This window comes from Aotus nancymaae, unplaced genomic scaffold, assembly GCF_030222135.1.
Source record: "Aotus nancymaae isolate 86718 unplaced genomic scaffold, 86718_ANA_hifiasm-v0.15.2.pri h1tg000011l, whole genome shotgun sequence".
Classification (NCBI taxonomy): domain Eukaryota; kingdom Metazoa; phylum Chordata; class Mammalia; order Primates; family Aotidae; genus Aotus; species Aotus nancymaae.
Window position 1 is genome coordinate 37,537,501 of NW_026988422.1, and position 22,010 is coordinate 37,559,510.

The 22,010-nt window shown below is 36.2% G+C and overlaps 1 protein-coding gene across 7 annotated transcripts in view; it reads left to right on the top strand.

Moving 5' to 3' along the window:
- CDIN1 (CDAN1 interacting nuclease 1) overlaps window positions 1-22,010 on the top strand; it is a 410,017-nt gene that overhangs the window by 267,205 nt on the left and 120,802 nt on the right. For all 7 annotated transcript variants that reach the window (XM_021674836.2, XM_012465094.3, XM_012465107.3 and 4 more), the window contains 3 exons: window positions 10,828-10,907; window positions 11,265-11,314; window positions 16,463-16,530. In XM_021674836.2, coding sequence (XP_021530511.1) covers window positions 10,828-10,907; window positions 11,265-11,314; window positions 16,463-16,530 — 198 coding nt within the window. The remainder of the gene's footprint in view (window positions 1-10,827; window positions 10,908-11,264; window positions 11,315-16,462; window positions 16,531-22,010) is intronic.

Sequence of the window (22,010 nt, forward strand, 5' to 3'; positions counted from 1 at the left end):
GCAAAGTTTGGTAGGTCTTTGCTGCCATGAACTATCTCCCCTGATCTGGAATGGGAGTTTTCTCTTTGTATCTCACCTTTCATGTTGGACCCCAGCAAGCCCACAAGAGGGCTTCTCTTCATTATGTGGCCCTATATTTGCTCTACATGGAACACCATCTTGAAACTTTAATTGCTAAACATATGAATTGGAGGCAAATCTAGGAGGGAGCAGGGAATACCATAGAATCTCTTACTACTTATAAAAGTACTATGTAACTGTTAACAAAAAAATGTGTGCTGATAAGGTCGTTTCACATACCTATGTCAGTGATAAGCACTCCTCTTTGGGAGATGAGTCATTAGATGTTTTCACTGTTTATGTAAAGATCCATATTATCCTATGAGAAAGAGTAGTCTTCTCTTTCCTTTGGTAACGTGTTCATAAATTTATTCAGCAATTTGTTGAGTAGCTGTTTTGTGCAAAGCAGCTTTGGAGTGGTAACAGATAAGTATTTCTGCTTTTAAGCAGCTTGCGAGATACCCTGACACAAAGAATTTCTTAATCCTCCATGTGAACCATGCATTCTCAAAGGGGGTGAGATTGTGTAAACAGATATGCAGCATATCTGTGGCATTAAAATTTCATGGAGGGAGCAATTAAGAAAAAAATAAGTCTCCTGAGGTAGGCCCTAATGAATTAAAAAAAAAAAGTTAGGAAACATCTGTGTAGACTAAGTAAGGGCCACATAAAGCTGAACTTGAAATCTGAAAACTTGTAGCCTCACCACCAATAATAAACTTGTGAGATTTCTTTCTTATCTTCTTGGGGATGACCACATGAATAGCCTCAATCTTCTTCCATGTGAAAGCTCCCAGATATTTAAAGACAATATTAAGAAAATATGACACCTTTTTACTGTGACATGGTTTAAAATTTCAGCATCCTGATCAATCTCTTGTCATCTGTTGACAAAGTGACATTTAATCAAGTGCCCAATGATTTATACACAATATGAGTTCTCTCTGTTCTGCACTATGAGGGAGAGGAAGGTAAACATTGAACTGGGCTTCAAAGTTTTAGCTGAAGGAAAGACAGGAAAAAAAATTTCAGATTTGGAATATGCATGTGTGTGTGTGGAGAAGAATTAAGTATATTCATGGCATTAACCAGGTGCTTAATCAATATTTGTTGAATGTATGTTTGTTGCATAAGGGTAGATGGCGTATAGTGGCTATAAGTCTGCAAGTTGCCTGAGGCAAGGTTCCAATCAGTCTGAAAAACACTTGTGCTTTGGAGACAGTCTTCCTCTTGTCCTTACATAATACTTTTATATTTGATAGCTCTAGTCTAAGTTATTTCTTACATGATTATGTGCTAGTTACAGAGAAGAATTTAATTTGTCCCTATAGGATTCCCTAATGTTAACAGATCTTTTTTATTCCGATTGTCAAATGGGATCAAACTGCTTTAGATTTCACTTTTATGCAGTGGGAGAGCCGGTGGGCTAGTGCTTAGAATTCGTGAGGAGTAGTTCCAGCTGCAAGGGCAAGTGGGCTCCTGCAGGCCACTGGCAATACTGAAATTGTGCAGGGAAGACATTGGCAGTTCAATCCCTATGGAGATGTAGCTTGGGACCTTAATGACCATGATATCCAAAGGCCTTAAACCAGTATTGGAAGAAAAGATGAAATACTAATTGGCATTTAGGCTTTGCTGTCTTGGAGCTCAGCCCCTGGAGCAGCCACATGAGGAGGCAAAGCTCCTGGTGTACCTTGGGAGTATTGCCAGCATCACTTTGCATATCCATTCAGCTGTTCAATTGCAGAGACCCTGTGTGTGTGTTTTTTAAGTGGGGAGAGAACTAGGCCCTCACGCCACAGCTCTGACTGTGCATGAATTGACCTTTTCATCTTTATCCCTATGTTTGTCCTTCCTTCACACATCCTTTCTCTCTAACTGCTGCCATCCAGGACAGAGTCTGTCTATACTAGTTCCTCTCTCTTGCTTAAACCTATTTGAGATCTTAGATTAGGGATTCCAACTATATACAGTCTTATTTTCGTTTCAGTTCAAGTGCAGCCTAATCAAAAGGCATTTCTTTGCCATAGGCAGGACTTTCAGGGTCTTGAGAGCACAGATGATTCACCTGCTTGTTTGCCTTAGTATCTTCTAGCAGTAGTTGGCTAATTCTCTAACCTGATGCTAAGGAACGCAAGAGCTATAAAAATGGATGTGATACATTAGTTACTCTTGGGAAGGTCTTCATTTACTTGATTGCCAATGCTTGAAATACCCTTGGCCAGAGCAAAATTCTTCTATTATGTAATTATAGACAAGACTTAAATAACAAACCTTCCAAGAGTGACAACACATTCACCTTATACACACAGAAGTAGAAAGGACTTCTACCTAGTTCTTTCTCAAGCATAGTTTTAGTAGTGGATTGAGTGCCACAAAAGAACGTATATGTGTATGGGCTGGGGTGGGGGAGTGGGTCTGTAAGATGGGAGAATCAATCTGGCATTGCCAAATTTGGCCTGTTGAATAGATTGACTTGTGGCTGTATCTCAAGGCTATGGCAGTATATACTTGATAAGAACAGGGCCCTGACTTTATAAAATCTCATGAAGTCAGCTATAACAAACAACCCAAGTCTCAAACAGCCCTGTACATAACAGTGTATTATTTTATTTCATCTTCACAACAGCCCTGCAAAGTAAGCACCAATGTTATTCTCTTTTACAAAGAAACCAAGAGGTGTGAACATTAACTTGTTAAGATAACATGACTAGTAGGTAGAAGAGCCAGGCATCAAACCAAGTCTGTCTGATTCTACACTCTGCTCATAACTGCTTATCCTTACTGCCTCTCTGTCTGAAAGTATTATTCTGCATATCTTTCCTAGTTTATCTTTCTAAGGATGGTGCATTTTTCTTCTTTTGAGGAAGATGTAAATAAAAATAGTGGTCTTGTTTTATGACTTTCAAGGCTAGATCATAAGAGGCCTTTAACTTCTGCATCATTATCTTGGGATGCTTGCTCTTGGAACCCACCCATCTTACCAAGGAGAAGCCCAAACAGACCTTAGAGAAGTCTTACCATGTGTCAGGAAGCCGGGGTTCCTCACCCACATGGCAGACATGCAAGTGAGTTGCTATCAAAGTGAATCCTTCAGCACCCAGGTGATGCAACCCAGTGAAGATCACAGGAAGAGCAAATTGTCTCCACTGAGCCAAGGCCAAATTGCCAAATAATTAGTATGGTGAGAAATTGTTTAAAGCACTCTTCCCCAAAAACAGAGAGTTACATTTGAAAATCTGATAGAACTGATTCTCACATCCACAGAAACAAGTTGTCTCCTTTCCCAAGATTGGTGATTAGCGCGGTGCTTTGGCCTGAGACATCATGGCAGCCGTTGGAGGAATCCGGATAACAAAGTATTTTGTAGCCACCAATGACCCTTCTCCCTTTCCCCTGGCCTCCCACATGCCATACAGTAGGGAGGTCCTTACAGGTAGTTTAGGTTATTTTACTCCTCATCCTATCCGTATGCCTGTCACCTGTCCTTCTCCCCATTATTTGGGAGTCCAACTTCTTGGAAGGATCTTTTTAACTATAGTTTTGTAACTCTGGCTCCAAAAAACGTTAACAAACAAAAAAGTAAATAGATATTCCTCTGAACTTATTACTAAAGGGTCTTCAAAAATGTAAACAATGTGGCAGAGTGAGCTCTTGTTGATGGGCCATGTTTCCATGAAAAAGATAGAAATGATAGATAAAATTTTAAAAACTTTAAAAAATATGTAACCAAGTATAAACAAAAGAAGTAAAATCTTCAGGCATCAGAAATGAAGAGAGAACCTACATTCAGAATGATGCACAGAAATTACTAGCTTTAGATATAGACACGAGGAGCTGGGCTTGGGCTTTGGACTCCCCAGACAGATATGCAGCTAAGAGCTGGAATTGCTCTTCCATTCATAGCTCAAACCATACAAAAAGGACTAGAAAAACTCTACTTTCTTGGAAAAAATGGCAAGGAAGCTTGCTTGATGGATATGGCCTTGGGTTGTGGAGTATTGAGAAAAGAAATAGAAATTAGAAATAAGTCAGCACTATTTGTGAATGTGGGTCTAAATTTATGCTCATGTTTACTGCAGAAAGGCCAAGCAAAGAAATTAACAATAAAACTGGTCTTTGCAAAACTAAACATGAAACTACACTGTCATGGTTAATTCTACAGTGCAGGTCAAACAATTCTTGCTGAAAATAAGCTCCCAGTAAAAATTTACAAGCCAGTGGAGGAAACCAGTTACCATGGAGAAATGGATAGAGAAAAAGAGAGGAAAATACAGCACCATGGACTGGAGATAAGGAAATGAAGACATTGTAAACTAAACCTGTAAGACAAAGTATGTAAAGTATAAAATAAATCTAAACATTTTATATATTTGCATATATATAAACTGAGTAAATAAAAAGGAAGACTGTAACTGAATAACAGAATTTCATAAGAAAGTAGATAAATTTTTTTAAAATAAAATCTAGAAACGAAATAATAGTCATTGAGAAGCTCATTAGCTGAGTGACAAAAAGATTAGGAGAAAATTAGAAGAATTACATTAGAAGAAAATGTAGTGAATTCTAGGGTGAATCTAATGAAAGCACTTTTAATATGATAAGGATGAAGAGGGAAAATACAGTTTATGAGCGTAGGAGACATAGAGGATAGAATAAGATCTTCTAACAGATGTCTAATATGAGTTTCAGAGGAGAGAATAGAGGCCAAAGCTATGATGACTCAGCATTTTTCAAATTGGTTAAAGGTATATATTTTTAGCTTCATGAAACTGCTAATTCCAAGCAGGCTAAATACAAATAGCCACACCTAAGCACATAGTGATGAAACCGTTGAATGTCAGATAAAATATTAAAAGTAATCAGAAATAAAAAGGCAAATTACATATATAGGAATTAGTGTTAAACTGATATTAGAGTACTTTTAAGTAATGATAGCTCCCAAGAGATGATAGAATCTCCAAAGAGTTGAATTAAAATGACCCTTAGCCTATAATTGTACACCATGTTATATTATTATTCAAAAGTGAGAACTAAGTACAGATATTTTCAGATAAGGCAAGACTAAAACATTTTTACTGCTCAGGGATTTCAGCTGAAAGAACTAATAAATTGGATGTTTCATTAATAAGGATATTGCACCCAAAAGCAGAGAATGGGACTCAAGAAACAATGCTAAAAAAAAAAAAATATGGCAAATGTGTTGATAAATTTAAATAAACATTGAATGTTTAAAAAAATGGAAAACAACTCTTAGAGTTATCCAGAGAAACAGAACCGATGGGAGGGAGAGGGGTGTGTGTGTGTGTGTGTGTGTGTGTGTGTGTGTGTGTGTGTGTGTAATTGCTTTTTACAATTATGGATGCTGAAAAGCTTCAAGAGTTACAGTTGGCAATCTGGAGACCCAAGACAGCTGATACTGTTGTCCCAGTCCCAGGTAAAGGGCTGAGAACTAGAAGAGCCACTGGTTGTAGTTCCATATGGAACACCAGTAGGCTTGAGACCCAGGAAGAGCCAGTGTTTCAGTTAGTTCACAGACAGGAAACAAACTAATGTTTCAACTCAAAGGCAGAAAGAATTCTCCCTCATTCAGTCTTTTTGTTCTAGTCCACCCTTCAATGGATTGCATGAGGCCCACCCACATTAGGGAGGACAATTTGTTTTACTCAGTTTACATTCATATTTTAATGTCATCCACAAATACCCTCACAGACACACCCAAAATGTTTGGGCCAGGTGCGGTCACACACACCTGTAATTTCAACACTTTGGGAAGGCGAGGCAGGTGGATCGTTTGAGCCCAAGAGTTCAAGGCCACATGGAAAAACCCTGTCTCTACAAAAAATTACAAAAATTAGCTGGGTCTGGTGGCATGCACTTGTAGTCCCAGCTACCAGAGAGACTGAGGTGGGGAGGATATATTGCGTCCAGGAGGTTGAGGTTACAGTGAGTTGAGATTACACCACTGCACTCCATCCTGAGCAACAGAGCAAGACCCTTCCAAAAAAAAAAAAGAATATATGACCAAATATCTGGGCACCTTATGGCCCAGTCAAGTTTACACATAAAATTTAACATTATAGAGACTAATTGGGAAATTGTGTTACAAACAAGATTGTTGAACAAAAGTAACAGACGCAGTAATATGGAGGCTGTTAGTGTGTAAAAAAAAAGAGCAAAGAGACTTTTAAAATATATATATGGAAATGAAGTAACAGTTATTGAGAAGCTGATTAGCTGAATGATGTATTAGAGGGAGGCTTCCTGATTGGTGAATGTGTTTCAAGTTATTTATATGTAAAACAACAAAGATGTTACTGATAAAGATTAGATACTGATTCAGTTTAAACATTTTTTTTGAGAGAACAGATAAAGAAGTCATTATAGAGGCCAGGCATAGTGGCTCATACTTATAATTTGGGAGGCCGAGACGGGTAAATTGCAAGGAAGGAAGGAAGGGAAGATGGAAGGGAGGGAGGAAGGAAGGGAAGGAGGAAGGAAAGGAGGAGGAAGGGATCAATATAGGATGTATTATTTCCAAGAGAATAAGAGTAAAAGGAGAATAAAGAAAACTTAAATTAACTAGAAGGTAGGGAAAAAAGAGGACAAGGAAAGATTAGCAGAACACAGAAAATAGAGTAAAAATAAGTCTGAATGTATCCATTGTAATGAATGTAAACAGGTTAAATTCACCTTTTTAAAAAAGCATAGATTTTCAAATTTGATTTTAGAAAATCTAACAAAATACTATTTATGAATCATTCCTAAGACATAATGACACAATAAAGTTCATAGTAAAGAAATGGAGAAATTGGTACAATAAAAATTAATATTAGAAAATAAAACTAATAACAACAAAAAGAAATGGAACACCAGATATGTGAGGCAGATCCTATCCAAAAGAAAAGTGTTGCAGAAATATTATTACTAGATAACATTAAATAAGAGAAAACCTTTATTAAAGAAAGTCATGACTTTACCAAAAGACATACTTACCAAGAAGTCCATGTTTAACAAGTGAGAGTGCAGGCACTCAATAGTGTCATCTCCAAATACACAAAGCAAACATTGGCAGAATTATAAGGAGAAACTGACACCTCTGCAGTAGTAGTAGATGATTATTTAATATGTAGTTGAAAAAAAATAAAGATACAGGAGATTTGGATAATACAGTTAAAATCTTAACCTACTAGATGTATCTAAACATTGCAGCTCAAAACTAGGAACTTCAATTTTTTGAAGACATATAAAACATTAACAAAAATGATTACATATAAAAACACAAAGAAAGTAAAACAACCCATATTAGTATAAACATCATAAATTAGAAACAGCAGAAATCCATGTTTTTAAATAATTTATGGATCAAAGATGAAATAATGGAAACTACAAACTATAAATAAATGACAAAATTCTAGCATGTAGCTAAAGCAAAATTTAGAGGAATGATTATAGCCTTGGAAAGTGTATTTTAAAATAAAAAATTGAAAATGAATTCTATAAAAATAGTAAAAGAATAATGTAGCAAACTCAAAGTGGGAACCAGGAAATAATGATGAAAAAGGATAAATTAAGTGAAATTAGAAGAAAAGGTACAGTAAAGAGGATCAACAGAGCCAACGTATGGTCTCGTGAAAACCAACTAAAACCAACCTCTAGCAAGAATGAGAAATTTAAAAAAAAAAAAAAAGCTTATACAAATTAATATGAGACTAAAACAAACTTTTTGCAGATTTAGAAGTTAGGTCAGGGTGGTGAGTGCATAGATTTTTTTAATATTAGTTCTTTATGTTACAAATACTACACAATGGAAAGATCATAATCTTAGGCGGTATGCCTTAGTCTGGGCATTGCCTATTCCCTGTCTGCTGTAGCATGCTTTAACAGGTACCAAGTGTCTCCTTTTCTTGTGAATCTAGCTCCAAGTGACTCATACATTCCTGCTTTGTACATGCTTTGTAGAAAATTGTAATCCTATCCATTGTAATCCTAAAGTGGCAGAGGCAAACTGTGAAATCAACAGAATGAATGCCTCTAGCAAAGGTTGAGGAGACCAGGAATCCTGTCCATGTGCGGTCAAAAAAGCCAGATGCAAATTGGCCAGAGCTGGTCTAGGAACAGCTTCCATAAAAAGACACAGGCTTTCTTGAGGCATCTTAGTCCTGGCTATGGCAAGGTTGTCAAATCGCATTTACTTACCTGGTTGATGTTACTATTCATTTCTGTAAGAGGGCAGTTCCTAAGCTTCAGAATTTGTTTGTAGAAGTAGGTTTACACTTTCTGACTTGATTTGAAACACCAACACACTTTCATGAAGGCTGAATGGAAATAGCTGTGGGTTTAGCAGATACGTCCTGGGTCTCCAGCACAGGCAGTGACTTCCTAGAAGAACATTCTCTCTTGCTCTAAAAAAAAATGGTGGATTGCAAGAAGAGAAAAGACTTTTTGTTGAAGTTAAAATGAATGTGGACTCAATGTATACTTTTTACTATTATTCCATTTAAAACAACTGACTTCCTCCGACAAGTTTCCTTTCATTTGAATAGGATTTATTCAACATATTCAAACTTTTTTTTTAAGTGTATTGCCTATGATTCTTAATCCTGATAAGTATACCACTGTTCTAAAATTTATATTGTGAGGAAAATTATGTCATCAGTTTCTTTTTTTTGATATTTCCCTTTTTTGGCTGAAAATACATGACCTGCTTTTCTTATGTCCCAGAGTATTGTTCCTTTTCTTTTTTTAAAAAGAGCTTTTGTTTTATGATTTTAGCAATGAGCTTGCGTATAGTTTGGTTTGAGGTCTATAATTTTTATAGGATAGCATTATTAGTCATGGCCACTTATATGTTAGTGAGCTCTTCCTTATATGGGTATGAGAATTGGCATTTACCATGACCGGGTCCATACAGGTAAGGTGCTGCTATTTCCTTGAGCCTCTGCTGGCATTATGGGCAACATAAAGAATGTGTCTGCCATTACCATGTGGTGACTCGAGTGGCAGGCCAGAGAGAATTTCCTCAGAGAAGGTGATAAAAGGTGTGGACACTGCTTTGGACCCCTCTGATTGGCCAGGCCTTAGAATTAGGTTGGGAAAACTGAGTTTACCAGGCGTATGATTTTTAATACTATTGCTGCTATAATCTTTTCTTTTATAAGACGATGATTCCCTGCTTCCTATTCCCAATATTTGTACCACTTATCAATGGTAATCACTTTAAGAAATAATTGAGTCCAACCCTATGGTTTATATTAAGTAAATGCCTAGGTCTGATTTGATTCTTACTATTACTTAAACTTAGCAAAATACTGCTGTAGCTGTTTCCCCTAGAGACCATACAAGAACACTTTATTTAGATAGTCAGCTTAAATAATATTTTCACTTTCTACAGATAGCGATGGGCATTGAACATGGGAAGCTATGTAACTTGCCAAGGTTGCAGAGTTAGTTGTAGAGACAGGGCTGGATAGGATAGCTGGGTGATGCTCTTTTGGAGATTCCATGTGACCTTTTCACCTGCAGTGCAAACACATGTTCATAAATGGCTAAGTACATGAGCGTTGCTGTAAGTGTGCAGTTATATGACTAAGAGTGGGCAGTAATTAAAATAATTGTACTTCAGTTTTTCTTTGCAGACTCAATACTATTCTTAAGTGAATAAGATATAATTTCCTTATTTATTTCCACAGTATTTACTAACATATATCTTATGTGTCAGTGTTCTTATAGTATAGAGCTTGATAAAGAACATACTCTTAAACAAAATAAACAAGTTGGACCCCTTATTGTCTCAGAACTTGAATGATGTATATCTGTGGTCTGTATTTTATTAGTTAGATAATTATTCAGTACACATTTTAGTTTGTGCTTGTGTGAACCAGACCATAGGCCATGTTGCTAAATTGTGGTGAATAGTTCCACTGGAGGCCTTGAAAGAATCATTTCCTAGGCAGCACCTGACTTAGCTTCAGCCTAGAGACCTGCCCATCTCCCGTGCATCAAAAGGAATTCTGGCTACTGTGGCTGCCACATGCCTAGTGAGCAGTGAGGTCAAGATCTCCTACCTTGCTTTTCAAAGGATGTCACCTTCATCAGATGCCTCCCTTAGTGCCCCCTCTTCTTCTATAGCAGTTCCCTTGGGGTTCAACTTAATTTGCAAGTTGAGGCATATTTTGGGTAGAAAATTTGTGTGTGTGTCTCTCTCTGTATATTTTCCTTATTTAAGATTCTCTCAATTCAGGCAGTTTTACCTACTTTCCTCACTTGTGGAATGGAGATAGGATTTTATGGCAGTTGATGAGAATTATTTTAGAAAGGTTTAAAATTAGAAGATTCTTTTTTGGCTGAAAGTCATTTTCATCGATATCATTGAAGTCTTTGAATCTGACCTGTCTTCATATACATATGCTTAGTTATAAAATACCTACCTGCAAAAGGTAAATATTTTCTTTTCTGATTTTTTTTTACCCCAAATGGGCTTTTGCTAAGCTAATTTATCTACAAAAGAGACATCTGCTTTAGGTCTGTACTTGTTAATTTACCTTGGAAAATTAGGTCATTGTGAAATCTGGCACTGTGGCTTATAAACTTGGCAAAATGGTCTAATTAAAAGCTTCTGTTAGATTATAGAAAAAGGAAAAAATGATTAGTGCCAGTCATATTTTTGTTTCCATGGTTTGTGTATATGTAGGTATATGGCACTTCTCATGTTGCATTAAAAGTATGTTGACTATCTGCTAACAGTTCATCTCTTTTCTTCTACAGCCTCCAAGACTGTTATAAATAGTATGCTACGGGACCCTTCTCAGATTCCAGATGGAGTTCTAGCAAATCAGGTCTATCAGGTATTAATCACAGCTGTCTATTTTCAGTGGCAATGCTGTTATCTGCCTAGCAGAGTAAAGGATTTTAAACCTCATTTAATTACTGTCATCATAAACTATCACTGAGGTCAGGGTGCACCATAAATGGCAATGCAATATTTGCGAGAAGAGCATTTCACTTTTTAATAGCTTGCTTTTATAGTGAATAAAAAGCATGCAATTTTTGTTTTCTGTGATTAAATCTGAACAGCCTTCTGATAGCTTTCTTTTTTGGGGGTTGGTCGGGGGAGGAAAGTAATTACTGCTTTTAGGATACTGTTTACTGTAATAGTTTTTGTAGTTGCCCCACCCCAGACCCCTTTTCTTATTTGTCTGCAGTGCATTGTGAACGACTGCTGTTATGGACCACTGGTGGACTGCATCAAGCAGTATCCTTTCCCATAAAATTTTAGGTGCACAATTGACGAGCTTAGACTCAGTGGAGATGTGTCTAGCTTTAACCTGACATAAAGTTCTGCTTCACAAAACACATTTCATACTCTTCTATTTTACATTCAATCAACTGGAGGGTCACTACAGACCATTCTTTTCTACAGCTTAAGGAATATCAGACCACAGGAAGATGTCAGTTCATCAGTTACATATTCGTATGCTTATTTCAAATGGCTTGGTTTTCAGTGAGTTTAAAGGTACAGAGTCATTAAGCAGGTAACATAATGTCTTGCAATGTATCTAACCATCCCAATGAACATTTAAAACAAATATAACAAATTTCCATTTAAAATGAGCCAAATTTTGTTGAATTTACTCGAATAAATTTAGAGCTTGGAGTGAAAGGAGGTTGTGATTAAAATGCTTCCAGAGGCATCACATTTTAAAAGCAATAGATTCTTATTGCTTAAATGCTGATTAGAATCTGAGCTGGCATTTGGATTCCTAATAAACATTTTTAGAGAAATCAAGGTAACTTTTCCTCCCGGCATAAATCTATGGTTGTGAAAACAGATGTCCAGTCATTTTTCATTAAAGGCATGGAGATTACTAAAGAGTTAATGTTTACTTTTTAAAACAGGATTGGGCGGACAGTAACCACTTCATGAAGTAGGATGTTATTAATCTATAAATTGAGTAGTACTGTGGCAACAGAGAGTTTTTTGATAATCTTCAAATAAAAGTGCTATTTAAATGGTAAATAATGAGTGCTTTTTTTGAGAATAATTTCTATGAGTCGATGAATTTCACTCCTCTTAATAATATAAACATGTCCCTCCTGGTATGGATTTTGTTAGCGTGGATGGCACTGTGACCAATTGTGACTCAGTAATTACCAGTCAGGAGACTTTTTGCTGGAAACTCCTGCTAGTCAAATCGTGTACATGTATACGTTTATATTCCACCTTGTTTCACAAAGGCTTAGAGTCAGTAACATTTTTAGTAAGAAAATCATGCTTACATAAGTAAAGTTAATCTTTGATAAACAATCTTTTAACAGAGCCCTCTTATAAGAATATTCAGTATTGAAGATACAGACCTTTATGTATTTATCCTCCAAGTCTGTTTCTCCAGTCTAGCTTAAATTAGTAAAAACACAGCATTATCCCAAGCTCACCTTTTATCAAACCAAAGTGAAATTGTACTTCTGTATTCAGTATATAATGATAGTGATAGAAATTGTAGGAGTGCCGACCTCATGTTGCTACACTGATAAAGTTTAGCACATTCATATAACAACTAACACCATCTCAGAGTATCTGGGGTTGAATTACATGTTAATTTTAAAGCACATAAAATAGTTAAAAATCAATTTAAAGTTAAGGTTTTAAAAGCCTAATGTCTTTTGAAGGATTGCATATTGATTTTAAATATAACTATCTAATTATGTATGCATGGACTAAAGTATGAAGTCAACTGCTTTGTAAATGCCAGGAGGCTATTTTTCAGTAATAGTTGAGATGCTTACGGGAAACTAGATTGCTGTATGGCTGGTGAAGAAAATGGCTTGTGAGGTTATTTACAAGTTTTGCCCATGGTCACTGCCATACATCAATAATAGGTATTATTATAGACAAAGTCTAAGTGTTTTTGCTTATAGAGCATTATAAATTCTGTTTGGAGTATTTTCCTTACCTTTTTGCCATCATTCACTTTCCTTTTCTGGCTGTGTTATTGCCAATAGAATTTAATGTAGTACATGATTTCAATTGATAAAGATAATGACATATGTCTATAAATTACAGTCACCGAGTAGGTTATAATTTTTGCAGTTTCATTATGTCTGTTGCCAGTAAAACTACAGATTTTACAAGTTTTTTTCTAGACTTTGCATTTTATATATGTTTATATCAAACAAAGCATAATTAAGAAACATATCTGTCCAAAATTTCAAATTGGTGATTGCTTTTATCATGCAAAATAGAACAGGCTGGGAAGTTTACAGAGAAGCTGATTATGTCTTTGCATTGAAGTAGTAGCAGTTTCATATAACATCTAAATACACCTGCATAGATGTTTCCTAGACTGATCAGCAATAATTATTTTATTTCATGCTGAATAAAAAGTATTGGTTTTCCATGTGAGTAAATGTGTTGTTTGTGTTTTTCTGATAATTCAGTAATATTTACATTGCTTACTCTCAGTAAATTACATCATGCTGTGAGAAAGAAAGCACACATTCGGCAAATAAGATAGGTGCTAAACCTTCTTAGTGCATTATGAAAATGTTATATTTCTGTAAGTAGAATACAGTAAATTGGTCCTTTACTAGTAAGACACTATAGAAAGCACAATTAGCAAAGTTTATATACATCACCAATGTGCTTTCTCTCTTTTAAAAAAAATCTATACTTCTCCCTATACAGCCATGCATACCTATACCTTTCCCACTACAATTCATGCTCACCAAGGAAAAAAATGTGAGAAATGAGCCACCTCAACTTTCCAAAGTATGACTCCAGGACACAGCTATTAGACAAAAGCATAAACTGTGAAGCAAGGAAAGATAATGATGCAGGAAGCTTCAAATGCTGTGGGTTTCATTTCTGTACCATCAGAAACCTCGGTTTCATGATTCAACATTTTAGATGTAAATAATTTACAACAATAAAAATGAGAGCACATTTATGTGGAATAGAAGTAAATAATTTAGTTCTAAAATGTGGGATGTCCCTATAATGAGAGACCATTGAGAGTTATTCATCAAATGTCTTCAATGGAATCTGAAAATGTGTGAAATTTTGTGATTTAAAAATGTGTTTCCTTTATTTTGTTTCTTGTTAGAAATTTTAAAAGCACAGCCATGTGCATTGGAGGGTAGGGGACAACTGGAGGAAAAGGCAATAATGATGACTTAGGGCTTGTTTTGCTGAAACATAAATGATCACATCTCTTGAATTCTAAGATTTAAATGATAGTCACCTGTATGTGTTAAAAAAAAATGCAACATAATGCTCTAGAATTTTTTTTAATTTTTACAAATAACATATAAGTTTTATTTAAGTTGAACTCAAGTAGTGCATGATCAGAATCAGCTTCTCTAATAAGCCAAGGAGTGATGTGACCAGGTTGATGTTATCAGTGAAAAGGACAGTGAAGGTAATGATTCACATAATTTTTATCAAATGGTTTTGACTCATTTGAAATATTAGAGTAGGATAGCATCCTTTTCAGACTTTGTGCAATCTCATCTGTTTGGAAAATACACAAGATTTCCATGTTCCACTCATGATTTCATTATTTACCAGCCATGGGACCTTCAGCAAATTCCCCAGCCTTCCCGAACCTTACTTTCCTTAATTGTAAAAATGTGTCTGATAGGCTGAGTGTTGTGGCTCATACCTGTAATCCTAGCACTTTGGGAGGCTAGAAAGACAGGTCACTTGAGGTTGGGAATTTGAGACTGGCCTGGCCTACATGGTGAAACCCTGGTGTCTACTTAAAACACAAAAATTAGCCAGGCATGATGGCAGACACCTGTAATCCTAGCTACTCGGGAGGCTGAGGCCGAAGGAAGAATTGGTTGAACTCAGGAGGCAGAGCGTGCAGTGAGCCAAGATTGTGCCACTGCGCTCCAGCCTGGGCAAGACCAAGACTCCATCTCAAAAAAAAAGGTGGGGGTGACTAATAATGGTATCTACTCATGTGGCTATTGTAAGATGGTATCTCAAAGTATTTAGCACAAAGGCTTCATGCATGATATTTAAGAAATATTAGCTATTATCAATTATTACATAATTTTAATACTTTTTGAGAAGCTATATGGAGGTCATAAACATAGACTTGGCAGAGATTTTGTTGTTATCTTCTTTGCCACTCACTAACTGTAAGCCCTATATAGGTTTCTTTCTAAGCCTCGGCTTTCTCATCTGTAAAATAAGTATTATAATTATGAGGATAAAATAACCTACTTAAAAGCACTTAACACAGTGTCTAACACATAGTAAGCACTGAAAAATAGATATTCATATGTATATTTATGTACATATACGTGCGTACACATACACACACGAGAAGAAGACTCTTGAAATAGCCTCTATACCCACACCCTAATCCACAACTCTTTACTAAGATGTCTTTGCTGCAGATTACATATATTCTTAACAAGTCACCTGTTTGGCTTGCAAGTTGCAAAAGTTCAACAACAGTTGATTGGAAGTGAAACAAAGAAGTTTCTAAATGTTAACTTGATGACAAATGTGAATTCACAGAAGATTTACGGATCTCTCTAAGATTAGGAATTATTCTAGGACAAAGGCTGGCTAGTATTCTTTACTATACCTAGTAAGTGCTTAATAAATGTGTGCTAAGTTGAGTTGAGGTATTTTAATTTTTAAAAACTTTTTATAATTTTTTTAAGAGATGGGGGTCTTGCTCCCTTGCCCAGCTGGCCTGAAGTGATCCTTCCACCTCAGCCTCTGGAGTGGCAGGAGTTACAGGCACAAGCCACCTTGCCCAACCCAATTGAAAGATTTTTAACACAGATTAAAGTACATTTAAATGACTGTCCTTCTTTTTAAAATAAGGTAGACATCCATTTACAAATCTTTGTTTGCCAAAATATATATACAAAAATTATAGAAAGAACAGAACACAGTGGCTCACACCTGTAATCTCAGCAGTTTGGGAGGCTGAGGCAAGATAATCACTTCAGCCCAGGAGTTTGAGACCAGCCAGGGCAACATAGTGAGATCCCATCTCTAAAAGAAAAAAAATTAGACATGGTGGTACACCTCTGTAGTCCCTGCTACTTGGGAGACTGAGGTGAGAGAATTACTTGAACCCAGGAGTTCAAGGTTATAGTGAGCTATGATTGTGCCAGTATACTCCAGCCTAGGCAACAGAACAAGACCCTGTCTCTAGAAAAAGAAAAAAAGTTTTAAAAAATTATAGAAAAATGCTATCAAATTATTTAAATAAGGGGATGTATATAGAGATTTCATTCCTCAAAGTTGTGGACTAAGGGTGAAAATGGCTACTAAAACCATCTCAGTTTTTCATTTCATCTCAAAGTATAGACCTGGTATTAGCATTTCCTGCTGGTATAATTCCACCTGTGTTACCCCTTAACTGAAACTTCCCAGTGCCATTGGTCATGAGCATGAAGTCCTGCTGAGAGACATGCTTCTAGAGAAAAACCTGTCCTTCCTAGGTAAGTATTATTCACATCTTCCCTAGCTTGTGTTGTCTCCATGAGTGCTTAAATATATGTTTTAAAAATCTTCCACTAAAGGAAGAGTGAATGATGATTGATGCTGTGCATATTATCTTTTATTGATTTGGAACTGAGCAGGAACTCAGTTACCTAATCTCCTATATATACAGCACATGCACGGGCTTGCAATTAATATTTTATAGAATAAGTGGCTGAAAAAATGCTTTAATATCTGTTGCAGTATTACTTTTGGTATCATGAGATATTAACCATAATCTAGGCCTTATGAGAAAAAGAAACAAAAGAAATATTGTCTATGAAATGTCTTATATATTAAAAAGAACAGTTAGAGAAATTCATGTTGGGTATATTTGTCTCATATATGGAACCGAATAGTACTTGTACTTGAAAGCAAAATGTTAAGCCTTTATTATTTTCATGCCAAACGTTCATTGACATCATGGATTTATTATGATTCTTTAAAAATCCCACATGTATTCATGTGTTTGTATATTACAGAATATTATTTCTTTCAACATCCCTTAAGCATTAGAAATTAAGCCTGAAAGGACTAGACATATAATAAGTGATCACAGAAACCATAAAGCACTCTACAATGAATTAATTTCTCTTCTCCACTTTAAATGTGGTAATTTGTAAAGGCTTCATACAAGTCATTTTGTTTTTATACAGATCTGTTTTATGTAGATATTGAAGAGTCTGCACAATGTTTATTTAGGACATACACAAAAAATAGAACAACATTGGATTACATAAGTTTTGTTCCAAAATGGGCCAAGAATTGGCCAAGGAAAACCAAATGCAGAGAAATTTCAAGTAAGGAAGAGATGTTTAATGAAGTCCTATAAAGAATCTATTCTGAATCTTAACATTTGATATTTTTATTAATAAACTGTAGAATAAAATTGAATGTATTATAAGATTGCTTTAGTTTGAAGCTTGGAGATATCATAAATATCCTCTAGTTGGGGTTAAAGAAAGTTGATTAATTAGGAAAGTGTTCTCAAGTCACCAAATTAAATTTCAGTATGTAGAAGCAGGAAGTTTTTTCATATTGGGACAGTTGAATTGTTCAGCCTATGGAAAGAGGGTAAGTTGGAAGAAATCACCTTTTAAAAATCTAATCAAAAGGAAATTATGTAATAGTTCAGAACCAGTTGAAATGAAAGACCTATGATGCACTATGAGATATGTTTTGGAACCAGGTAGTTCTGGTAGTATTATCAAATATATGATCACAGTGATTACTCGATACTAACCAATATGGCACGGCCAAGTCTATTTTTTTGTTTATTTGTTTTAAGCCACCAACTAAGCAGTGTCATTTTCAGAGCTGCTTAGCATCACTCTCTGGGCACCATCAGTCTATGGACAGTCAGGTCTTCAGCCCCATTTCTTTGTTTGACCTAACTTTTGTCTGCTTCCTTCTTGAGAACTAGCCAATCCCAGCTGGGAAAAAAAGCAAAGATCGTGAATGTGGGCTAAACTTATTCCTAGTCCTCAACTTACTTGAACTCGAATGTGTCAGACTGAATTCACCATGGCTGACAAAAGCAATGTAAAAATGTGGTCCAGGGGTCATCTCTACTTGCAAACAAGTACAGAAAGGTGACTTAAAATTGAAATTCATAAGGCTCATCTATTTCTCTGTGCTCTAGAATCTAGAGGTAATTATTTTATGGAAGCATACTCAAAGAGGATATTTAATTGATCTTTAAAAATAAATAAGATATAGGAAATTTATGCAACCTCAGTCCTGTTTTAAAGCATTTCCTCATCAGCATACAAACAAGTTGTTAATTCTTTGTATTTTAATGTGGCACTGAATTAACATGTTTGTGGTTGAAACTTGAAAATTGGAAGCTTTGTATGGAATATTGTAATGGGGTTGTTGTCCTTTTACCTTATAAATAAATACAACTTCACAGAGATTAATTAGATTTAAAGTATTGTGCCAGGTAAATCTAGATAGATCATTTTAAAGCCAACTATGGAAAAAATGTTGGTAAATAAATAGCCCACTAATTGTATTGTTTCTCGTTTACATGTGTACACCTCGAATTTTGTTGCAGAGACATTGCAAACATGTTTATTTTGATCCTTTGCTAAGTAGAAGTAAAATATCCTTCCCTCCCCCACCACCACCCATGTCTCTCTCTCTCTCTCTCTCTCTCTCTCTCTCTCTCTCTTTTTCTCTTTCTCTCTCTCTCTCTGTTGTTTTCTAATTTGGACTACATTCAAAAGACAAATATTCTCATTTTTTAATATATTAACCCTTCTTAATTTAAGAATTCTGACTTTCGCTAAAACATTTTACCCATTTTAAATTTTCCACACATTGTGCTCTGTATTTATTTTATAAAATGTATATTTTATCTGACCTCTTACCAATAGAAGGGAAAAATAAAAGTAAATCTCTTTTTCTCTAACTCGAATTCTTTCTCAAATTGCCTTGGTTTGTAACTACATCCTGAGCAATTGTACAGCACAAGATCTAGCCAGACACTATAGGAAAGAAAAAAAGATGTGTTCTTATCATTGAAGATTTGAATGTACTGATATGAGTTCATCTTGTCTTTTAAACTTATCCAATTTGTACTTCCACACATAAGTATATTATATTAAGACAGGTCAAAGTTGAATAAATGACTTTCGTTTCTCTAACTAAAAAATATTTTTCATGTGCATATTCATTTATTTCAAACATAAGTTACTAAGTTGGATAATGTTTTAGACACTAGATAAGTCAGATGAAGTGTCTTCTTTCATGGGGTTATGGTCCAGTAGGGAGACAAGCTACAAATGAACGCAGATAATTTCTAGCAATTTCAGAGAGTCCATGTAATTCTTCCCTTCATTATTTATTCATTCTTTTCAATTAACTTTTGGTGTGTTCTCTGCATGCCAGGAACTACACTAGTTAGTATGAAGTGATTGATTATAAGTGCTCTGTGCTCTGCCCCCAATGCTCATAGCCAAGCACTGTGTGAGCCAATGAGAATGCAGTTTTCTCTCTGATCCAGTGAGAATGCATCTCACCTAGTAGGTATTCACGTGACTGTCTCAATAATGAAAATAAATACTCAAGGCTGTTATGCTACTTTCATTAAATGTTTCAAAGACAGTTACAAATTATAGCAATATCAATCACTACCCTCTACAAAGGAAGAAAATGATGCTGCTCATGAGCTGCTTTTTCCTGAAATAGTGTTGGAATTTTACCTAATCATTTGTTCTTTCTCACTGGGATCTTCCTGCCGTAGTGTATTTCTAGGATGGCCAGTTGACCTCATAGGGTTGGCTCTCTTGCCAGTAGCTAACTACTCTTTTAAGTACTTGCTGTGGGCAGAAACCAGTATGAATTTTAAAGAAACTTTTTCTTTTAAGTTGATGAAAACATGGAGCCTTCTGGGAAAATTGAAGATAAGTTTCAGTACATGTCAGTAGTTCTTTCCAAGGATAAGCAATTTAGAATTAATATTTCTTGACCGTATCTCAGCACTTTGAGAGGCTGAGGCAGGAGGATCACATGAGGCCAGGATTCAAGAACAGCCTGGGCACCATAGGGAGATCTTGTCTCTACAGGTGGCAGGCACCTGTTCCCAGCTACTTGGGAGGCCAAAGTGGGAGGATTACTTAAGCCCAGGAGTACAAGATTACAGTGTACTGTGGTCATTCCACTGCACTCCAGCTTGGGTAACAGAGTGAGACCCTGTCTCTAACTTAGACAGACAGACAGACAGACAGACAGACAGACAGACAGATAGATAATCAGCATTTAATATCTCAAAAGAGATGAAAAACTTGCTGCCCACTCCTAGGCTTGGCTGCACAAAAATCTCTTCAACTTTAAATTGAACAATAAGCATTGTGATCATCCCCTTACCTCTGCTAAGAGTTTGCTCCATGTCTAATATTGACAAAAGAGAAAATGTATTTTATCTACTGGTAGAGATGTGTTAACTTGTATCCCTCTCAAGTGATTAATGAGACCATATTTCGCTATGTTACCCCCTCTCTTTTTTTCTTTTTTGTTTTGTTTGGTTTCAGTTTTGGTTTGGTTCTGTTTTTTTTTTTTTTTAAGAGCTTTGGACAGAAAGGCAGGAAAGGAAAAGAAAATAGTGACAATGCGAAGACAACAAGACGGTTTGCTCTGTTAGGTAAAATATGAAAGCGCTCATATCAAAGACTGCAGATAAACCATCCATCTTTTACGGGTTGGCATATCTCCAGGTTGGAGGGGCTTTCATTAGTGACTGCCACAGCCACCGTCTGGTGCAAATTCTTGTTAAGTTTAGCCTAATAAGGATGGCTCTGGAGATATTTTATTCTTTCCAGTGAGTGTTTCCCTGTTAGTAGATGCTAACAGTTATTTTGAGTGACACCTGAGAGGCATTTGCTGTGTCCCTGCCTCACCCTCGCCCTGATATTTGGACAAACCAGCAAATTTTACAGGGGTGCTTGTGTAGCATTCATGTATAACTGTGGGACTCGTGAGAGAGTATAATCTGTAAAGCCAAATAGACTTAGTGAACAATGCCCCTTGCTGTAAGAAATTAGGATCTTTTTTCCTAAGAGTTCATCTGCCCCTGCTGCTTAATTCCTCACCTGAAGCAACAGTACTCTGCTGGGTAGGTAATTATGATGTGACAAACAGGGAATTATAACTTCAGGTGAAGGATAGGCAGCAGGAGCAGATGAGATTTAGAATACCAAGATTGTGTGTACGTACAGATGTCAGCGGCAGAGAGAAGAGACCAGAAATAAAAGATACAATTGTGTAGGCTGAAGGGAACGGAGATAGTTGGGTATTTCATAAGGAATCCACCATTTAAATTCCTGTCTATCAGAAGGTTGAAAATGTGATGCCATTTTTAGAGTAACAGGAACATGAAACTGTGGGTGGGAGGTGGGGAATTTGGGCCCCGTTCTCCTCTTTCTGAAGAGATTGTCATGGTGAGAGACTTTCTTACTTATTCCCCTTATTGACTGGGCTTGTGCACACTTCTTCCTGGGACTGAGAAAAGGCCCATAAACACATATGCTGCTGGAAGATGAAATACTTCCTGGAACTTTGTTTTCTTATTGGCTGAGTTGGAGATTCAGCTCCCCGGAATTGTGAAGAAGGGTTGTCGCTACCACTTATGAAGGTGTGCTCTCTGCTCCTGGCCCTCCCTCACCACTGCTCTTGCTAGTTAGCTCATGTCCATGGATCATCTGCTTTTGGGTTACTAATCATGGATTAGAACTATTTTGGTTGTAAGTGACAGAAATTCAATCAAACCAGATTGCACACACACAAAAGGAGAATTTATTGGTTTAAATATACACTGGGGAAGTCCAAAGGAGAGATTTCCTTCTGGTGTGTCTGTTAATAGAATCCAGAAGGCAAAACAATGTCATTAATGTCTTCTCTCCTTCTTGGGTTCTGCTCTTTTCTGTGTTGGCTTTATTGT